The sequence below is a fragment of the Helianthus annuus genome, chromosome 14 (assembly GCF_002127325.2).
Source record: "Helianthus annuus cultivar XRQ/B chromosome 14, HanXRQr2.0-SUNRISE, whole genome shotgun sequence".
Lineage (NCBI taxonomy): Eukaryota > Viridiplantae > Streptophyta > Magnoliopsida > Asterales > Asteraceae > Helianthus > Helianthus annuus.
In genome coordinates, this window is record NC_035446.2 from 158,013,944 (window position 1) to 158,023,374 (window position 9,431).

General features: G+C 39.8%; 1 protein-coding gene across 1 annotated transcript; it reads right to left on the minus strand.

The window, feature by feature from the left end:
* Positions 1-6,234: 6,234 nt before the first annotated feature.
* LOC110887549 (zinc finger BED domain-containing protein RICESLEEPER 2-like) lies at positions 6,235-7,617 on the minus strand. The gene is made up of 3 exons (XM_022135127.1): positions 7,010-7,617; positions 6,800-6,934; positions 6,235-6,730 (listed from the first exon to the last, which is right to left on the minus strand). Exons 1-3 carry the CDS (start codon positions 7,615-7,617, stop codon positions 6,235-6,237), a joined length of 1,239 nt encoding a protein of 412 aa, XP_021990819.1.
* Positions 7,618-9,431: the final 1,814 nt, after the last annotated feature.

Genomic DNA, 9,431 nt, shown 5'->3' on the forward strand with positions numbered 1-9,431 from the left:
TCATAAAACATCATAATAAGTATATTAACTAGTCTAAGCTTGTTTGATCCGACCATTTACTGTTTTGACCCGGTTCGGAGCCGAAAGTCGCAAAGCTTTGACTTTTGCACTGACTTCAGTTCTGACCCGTTAAAGTATGATTTAGATATGCCTTAGGACTCTCTTAGGACCAGGTTACATGATGGTATAAACCTCTGTGACCGGTTCGTTGTTTGTCCGAGTCTTTTACACAATTTCGTTAAATGCTTAAAAGTTGACCGTAACACCCTTTTTAAATTAAAACGAGAATTTCAGACATGTGAAAGGATCATAACCTTAGTTACTGATTTCTAAGCATGTCCCTAAAATTTCACGTCAATCCGAGGTCCAGAACGGGAGTTATGCTAAATAGCGCAAATTACGGAAACTTTAGTAATTTAGTAGCGCAATTAGCATAACGCCCATCCAAACCCAGATTTCGACACCAAACCTTTTACACACTGATGTAAGATAATATTTTGGGATTTTTAAAGATTTTTAATTATTTTCAACCTGCTCATAACCTGCGGTTATGGCTACGGTTCGGTAAATACCGAATATACCCTTTTCGGCCATAACTTGAGTTCTACAAGGTCTTTTGACCCGATTCCAGTTGCTACCGATTTTAAATAATAAATAAAGTATTATAGACTTTATAAACTGTTCGGGAAACTCAGATTTCCTGTAGAACTCAGAAACCTCTTTTATAATCTTTAAAAAGACCGAAATACCCCTACGGGGCATAAAATGGATTTAAACTCGTTACGAGCATTATGGAAGGTATTCTACTGATACCACAACCTCTTTAAAGCATATTGACTTAGGAAACCAGTGTAGGACTCTTACGGTTACCCGTTGCGCCTTTTGCGCGCACCGTTCGGCTTGTGTAACTAGTTTACGTAAACTAGCCGAAACGGGTCAAACCATATTGTTTTGACCCCAAAATCCAGAGTGCGGTTGTTATACCCATATAAAACAAGTCTTCAAACTTGTTGGGTCCAAGTCACATTCCATTCACGGTTTTCGCCTTTCACGCGATTAAACCGTAACTATCCTTTGAAACTGACCGGTCTAAGCTACGGCTAAACTAAAGACCCGTTAGGATTCTAATAGGTTATTTTCAACCTTCGTTCCAGAATAGGAGACCAGTAAAAGCTATCTGCAATTTATTTCGATTAAGGACTTATACTTGCAAAGGTAAATACTTTTAACTTATTTTCCGTTATACGGGCTTGGGTTACGGTATATAGCATACCGCTTGATCGGGCATCAAATTCTCCACCGTTGAGTGGGTAATTGAATAAATTTGATCGGCTCGTTTAAACAGACTTGTTACTTAAAAGCCTTTGGGGGGTTAATGACCATGTCCCGGATATCCCTGGCATCATTTTACGAAATGGCCACGACCTAAGCGTGGAGTGTAGGCGTACACTCGTCAGTGCATAAATAGTCGCTGTGGTGTGTCTATTGATCTTTAACCCGGACTTGATCCGTGCTACTGAACGCATAAGGAACATGTAATTCGTTCACAAGATTATATATTTAAATAATTCTCCCAAGTTATAAAAGAGTTTGTGCCTTGTGCATTCAAATCAATTTTAATAAACATTTTTCAAAAGTGTCGGTTGAATGTATTTACCAGTGTAAACTGACGTATTTTTCCAAAAAGACTAAATGCAGGTACTATGCGTAATTGGCTGGATATTCTCCTTAGCATCATAAAGAGTCTCGCAAGCTTAAGATGCCTTCGTCTGTTGAACAAAACTTATATTTTTACTTGATCCCCTGTGGATACTTTTCGACTATTCGTAATACATTTGATATTACAAACAATGGTTGAAATATAATTATCTTTATGCTTTCGCTGTGCATTCATATATTGTGTGGTTTGACTATATTGTTGCCAAGTACGTCACGGTAATCCCCCACCGGGCCCACCGGTGAGACACGTGGAAATCAGGGTGTGACAGGTTGGTATCAGAGCCAACACTGAGTGAATTAAACACTAGCCTTTGTGTTTAATCTCAGTTACACAATTGCACATACTTGAGTCTAGACAAGAACATAGGTCAAATTCGAGTTGTTATTCCAGTTTGTCTTTTTATTGTTTATTGTTATTTAAAGCTTTGAAAGCAAGAAATATGCCACCTGCAATTAGACGAGGAAGAGGAGGAAGAGGCAAAGGGACGATCATTACTCATAATGATCACGAGGTTGGACCTTCGAACATGCGAGCTCCTTCCAGTACAAGAAGTGAGGAACCACAGAGACGAAGAAGAAACCTCTTTGAACCTGCGAGACATTCTACCTCGCATAGCTCAACACCTTCGTACCGCCATTCTTTCGGACGAAACTCAGAAAATGACCCTAATAACCCTCAGCCATCATTTATACCTCTCCAGCGATCTGCTTCGCACCGTTCTTATGGCGATCCTTCACCTTTCTTCGTAGGACAGTTTAACCCGGCGGATTATGTCCAAGAGCCAATAGGGTATAACCCTTTAGGACCAGAGGACCACTTTTCTGAAGATAACGCAATGGATATGGACGAGGATACAGACCCCATCGAGCCTGCAAGGGGTACTCCCAATCATCCAATCGAGATCTCTGATGGGTCATCCTTTCATGGAACGCCCTATCAAGGTCCCGACAGTTACCAGGCGAGGTTTGACCAATGTAATTGGTACTTCACGCCATCTCATCACTTCTCGCCTCATGATCATCAGCAGCAATAGGATCCTTCTGAGGATTCGCGGTTTGTGGCAGTTACGCCACCGCCACCGGTTCAACCAGTAATTCCAGATCCGCCAAGGCGTAGAAGATCAGGCGCGCGGATGTCCACCCGAGGAGGGGAATTCCATTTCAGCACCCCTCGCCACTCGAGTGCGAGTCACTTTCCGTCAGTGCCTGAAGAAGAACCACAATTAGGTGAACCTTCGGGTCACCCTGCAGAGGTGAATTCTGCACCAGTTGCACCACCTCCGCCACCATTCGGATATGACAATCCGATACCAGCGTACGGCGGCTCCACCGCATATAATCCGTTTGAGCAGCCGACTCACACGCACTACAACTATAACTATGATGCCGATCCATATGTGGTAGCGGCTAATTATAATGCCCTCCATGGAACCTCTTGAAGACCAGATTACTCAGCTCATGGGTATCATATACCTCCTAGACCTCCGGTTCAGCAACCGTCGCAGCAACCACGTTTTTCTCCACCGGAGCAAGAAGAAATCCTACACCGTTTAAACCGTGTGGAACGAGACTTCGAACAAGAACGTAAGAGTAATCGTGGATTCCTCAAGGGCCTAGCAAACCTACTAAAAGGAAGGAAGAAACGAGATCATTAGTCTCCTTATGTATTGTTGTATTTACTATTACAATTTAGTCCCTGCGTGGACATTTATCGTGTTTAGTCCATGCGCGGACAATTATTTTCAGTCCCTGCGTGGACTTATCTTTTAGTCCCTGTGCGGACATCTATCTATGTATTGGTCCCTGCGTGGACTTGTTTTTCCGTAAACCTCTGCGTAGGTATTTATTTATTTAAAAAGTCCCGTTTAGGGCAGCGTGTAATCATATTTGAAATTTATGGAATGTCATGTTATAAATTTCATTTTTGTTATTATTATATATGAAATAAATCAAAAATCATTCCTTTTAAATTTAAATCTGCCTAAATAAAGAATCTTATGAGTGAAACCTAGCCAGGTGTCATTATAAGATCCGGCCAAGATGGTAAGACCTGATTTAAAGATTCAGATTTCCTGTTAACCTCTGTAATCATGTTAACGTTCATGGCAGATGTGATTCGTTAAAATCGCACGCGTCATTCTTATATAAGAATCCTTTAAAGGATTCCAAAGCCCAAATTAATGATTTGTAAATCATGGGTTAAATCGTCAACAAAGATGATCATTTATTAAACATCCATTAGCGATGTAGTGCCTACGGGCCAAACTTATTAAACATCCATTAGTGATGTAATGCCTACGGGCCATATTTATTGTCATATAAGACAAAAGGCAGTGGTAGTCCATGACTCCCTGTCATAAGAGGTAAAAGGACCTACGGTTCAAACCTCCATACCTTGATTCTCCATAATCCCGGCTTATATTATCAAAACGTCCATGTGACCAGGCTTTTATGCCACTAACAATAATGTTTGTAATTAGGATAAGTTATATTCAAATCCTAAATAAAAGTGAGTAACAAGTTAACCAGATATGGTCTCTGTTTACCAGGGTTAATGAATTGCCATAAAAGACAATCCCATAATAAACTCCTAAATAAAACTTTGTCATTATCTTCTGTAACAGATTCAAGTTACAAATGGCTGATCCCAATGAAGTGAATAGTCACTCCAATGAAGACGAAAATGACAACGCCCAGATTCACATCACGGGCGCGGAATTGAAAGCTCTTGTCGACGGTGCTGTTAAGGCAGCCTTGGATCGACAATACGAAGAGTATACCGAGTCCCGGAGCAGAACCATATCTAAACCACACTCAAAGCCGAAAACCCACTCAAAATCTCACAGCAAACCACCGTCTAAGCCCAAAAAGGATGATGATAAACACTCATCCAATGAAAACAGTGTCGGTCCTAAGGAAAAAGTGTATACTGATGCATCTCGCGCCAGGGGCTGCACCTACAAATATTTTGTATCTTGCAAACCCCGAGATTTCACTGGGGAGTAGGGATGACAACGGGCCGGGTATGGTCCGGGTTTAGGTAATCCCGGCCCCGGACCCGAGTAAAAAACCCCGTCCCAAACCCGGCCCCAAACCCGACGGGTCCCCGTTTATCAACTAACTATCGGGTAACGGGTTTCCCCACGGGTATCGGGGATCCCTGTTATTGATGATTAATATCAAATATCTAGCAAGAATGATTTTCCAACAACAGCAATAATGAACTTCAAACCATTAGATGAGTTTTCAACTACTTCAAAATACCACATCTAAGACCAAAAAAATTCAAATGACAAAAGTGAAAATACAAATCCAAAACATAGAAAATAACATTGATCTTCATGTGAGCAGTTAGCACTTCATTCCTCTTCATGTCAGGAACTCATCATCAAACAAGTATATCAATAAGTTTCCTACAGTTTTGCATTTTTAAAGAAAACCACCATTAATATAAAGAGGTAGAACACAAAATATACACGTAAATGGTTCATGCACAAAATACTTACCTGATTATCATCATCGTAGTCATAATCAATCGTTTTACAGTATGCTTCAGACTCTTTTGAACAAGTTGTTGTAGATATAATATGATAGAACATTATCAAAATCGTTTATAAATAAACTAGCTTTATAAACACAATCAAGTTAATGATTACCTCTTATTTCACTTGACAACCAACTTTGAGCACACATTAATGCTTCCAATGTATCTGGATGAAGGCGACTACGATGAGGACTCGCCAATCTGCCACTTGTGCTAAAAGAAGACTCGGATGCCACAGTTGTTATAGGGATAGCTAATATATCACGAGCAATTCTTTGAAGCATTGGGTACTTCACGCCATTTGTCTTCCACCAAGCTAGTATATCGAGATCCATTTCTGGTGGACAAACTTTCTCTTCAAGGTAATGGTCAAGCTCATTAGTACTTCCTACAAAATTTAAAGCAAATTTTATATATTATCTATATGCAATAAATAAATATATAAAAGGTAGTAATGTACATAAAAAGCCAGAAAGTGTACCTGATGTGTTATCCTCTGCCACATATGATGAATAGTCGTCAAACAACCCACTTCCTGTGTTTTTATTATTTGATGTTGAGTCAACGTGGTTGTTTGCATTCTCGTCAAATTTTTCTTGATAGTGTTTAAATAATTCATACATAAAGCTCTTATGTGTACCAATTTCAGCCTTTACGTCTTCTACATTACTATACAATCTTGGAAAAGAATACTCCATAATCTTCAACTTGTAACGAGGATCTAAAATGGCTGCCACTCCCATAAACCCGTGAATAACTTTCCAGTACTTATCATACTTTAAAATCATCTTCATAGCCATCTCCTTGATCATTTTCTCAGAATCTTGACTCCATTGGGTCAATGCATATCTTATTTCATATATAGACTTGAAAAATATATTTGCCGTGGGATATTTATTACCTGAAAACAGCTCGGTTACATCATAAAATACCTTCAACTTCTTACAAATAATACCAGCTAGCTCCCAATCTCACTCTGTTGGCAAAGTATTATAATGAGCATCCCGGGTCCTAAGACGTCTAAAAACACCTTTGTAAATAATAGCAACATTCAACATCAAGTATGTTGAGTTCCAACGGGTTTTGCAGTCAATGGACAACTTCTTTGATGACTGAATATCCAAGTGGCATGCTGCTTCTTCAAACTTTTCTATTCTTTTGGGAGTTGCTGTCCAAAAACTAACACTATCCCTAATTCTCTCTATCCCATCACCAATTATGGACAAACCATCTTGAACAATTAAATTTAGGATGTGGGCACAACAACGCATATGAAATAATTGTCCCTTTAGAATAAGAGACTCCAAAGATAGTTTTCCTAATAATTTCTCCATCAACAAATCATTTGTTGTACAATTATCAACGGTTGCCGTTGATAATTTCCTATCTATGTTCCAATCACACAAAGTTTCATATAAAACATCAGCAAGAACTTGAGCGGTATGAGGACAGGGAACATAGATAAACCTAGTAAAGAATTTAATAATTTAGCTGCGTTAAAAGATATATTTAAATAACAAAGTAACTACAATGTACCTCATTATTCTACTTTGCATATTCCATTTTGCATCAATGAAATGAGCCGTAACCGCCATAAAACCTTTTTTCTGATTACTCGAAGTCCACATGTCAGTCGTTATTGCGATTCTACTTGCATTACTCTCCAAAATCCTTGATTGAAGAAACACTAAAATCAGTATATAAAATGTATATTTCAAATAAAATGAAATAATAAATACAAAATACCTCATAGTTTTCATCTTTTCAAACTTAAAAATCTTTAGTATTTCCTTTTTTATTGTATTTCGACATGGAACCTTAAAAAAAGGTTGAAGGCCCCTCACAAGCTTTCGAAATCCTTGATGTTCAACCATAACAAGGGGATATTCGTGCAAGATCATCATCTCTGCCAGATCTTTTGTCGACTTTTCTTTATCAAAGTTATGACAGGAAAGATTTGGTTGTCCTGTGGTAGAGCTTTGATTCATTGATAACACCTGTTGCCGAATATCTTTATTATTTCGCATTTTACACATGTTCATGTGATCAAGTAAATGGCGTGTCCCGTTACTACTCTTGCCGGTTAAAAACTTATGGCAATGGTTACACTCTGCCTTAAGTTCACCGTTCACCATTCTCCTTTCAAAATGATCCCACGCAGGTGAAATTAGCTTCCTCTTCCTCGTACCATTCACTGTTTGTGTAACATCTTCTTGACTGTTGAGTCCTTCTTGTTGCAGTCCTTCTTGTTGTGATTCATTTGTGCTCACGTCTCTAGTGTTATCGACATGTGCTTGAGTGTTTGCAGTGTTACCATCTACACTTGAAACACCACCTACTCTTTCTGCATCCATATTATCTAAAGTAAAAAAATTATAAGTACCTTAACTAATCAACAGAATCTGATAAAACATTAAGCAATATAACATGCTTTTTCAAATAAAAAAGACGAACTAAATTAAGTGATTAACATTATTAACTAATGAAGACTTGATATACAATAATAATTAAAGCAACAATATTATCAGTTCTACATACCTTAATATCAATCAGAAACCCACAACTTGGAACATGGATGGTCTGACTATCGACAACAAAAAGGGGGTTGGATTTATACTCCATTGATTATTGTAAATTTGTATATGGAATGATTTTTTGGGGAAACAAAACTTAGAAGAATGGAAGGTCACGAGCTAGGATTGGGGGATATTAAGAATTAGGGCAGGTGGAGTAAAATCTTTTAATACCTTGGAAATATAACAACTATCATTAATTATTATTGAAGTAATTCATGCGGGTCGGGTATACGGATACGGGTTGGGTTTCGGGTATACGGGTCGGGTATACGGGTTTCCCTATAAAACCATCCCCGGACCCGAACTCGCAAAAAAAATTAAAACCGTCCCCATACCCGACCCAAGACCCGCAAACCCGGCCCCGACCCGGCCCAATAATGTCGGGTTTCGGATTTCCCCATCGGGTACGGGTTTTTTTTGCCATCCCTACTGGGAAGAAAGGCGCGGTAGATTGTATGACGTGGCTAGACGAGATGGACACCGTGGTGGACATCAGTGGTTGCGCAGAGAAAGATGTGGTAAAGTTTGTTTCACAATCATTCAAGGGCGAGGCCCTGGCTTGGTGGAGGTCTCTGGTTCAGGCCTCGGGGAAAGCTGTTTTATACAGCATGACATGGGAGGAATTCATTTCCCTCATCAAGAAAATTTCTGCCCTCAACATGAGGTTGAAAAGATCGAGTCCGACTTCCTATCGTTGGTTATGACGAACCTTGACTGTCAAGCTTACCTCACGAGCTTCAACACAATGTCCCGGTTGGTTCCATATCTGGTAACCCCGGAGCCAAAGAGAATAGCTCGTTTTATCGGTGGTTTAGCCCCCGAAATAAAGACAAGCGTAAAGGCCTCTCGGCCAGCAACCTTTAGATCTGTAGCTGACATTTCTTTGTCCCTCACTCTGGATGCGGTCCGAGAAAGATCGCTGAGGAACAAAGAGGCTGAGAAGAGAAAGCGGGTACTTCACGAAGGTCGAACAAGAAACACCGTGGAAACGGTGACAACAAAAGAGGGTCCGAGTCAAGGAAGGATGGGCAACAGTCTGGTGAGAAGCCCAAGTGCAAGAATTGCAAGAGACACCATTATGGAAAGTGCAGGCTCGAATCAAACTCGCAAACTCAGTCAAAGTCATTTGCTTGCGGGTTATGCAAGTCCAAGGACCACAAAACCGTGGATTGCAAAAAGATAAAGGATGCAACTTGCAACAGTTGCAACGAGAAGGGGCACATAAAACCAACTGCCCTAAATACGCCAAGAAGCCTGAAGAGACCAAGAAGACCAATGCGAGAGTCTTCAGAATGGATGCAAAAGAAGCAGTGCTAGACGATAACGTGATCACAGGTACTTTCCTCGTAAATGATATCTTTGCAAGAGTACTTTTTGATTCGGGCACTGATAAGTCTTTCGTAGATCATAAATTTTGCAAATTGCTGAATATGCCTGTCAAAACCTTAAATGAAAATTATGAGGTAGAGCTAGCAGATGGCACCATAGAAACCGTCTCCACTGTGTTAGATGGATGTGTGATATCCATTAAGAACCACTCTTTTCCTATATCTCTACTTCCCTTTAAATTGGCTGGTTTTGACATAGTTCTG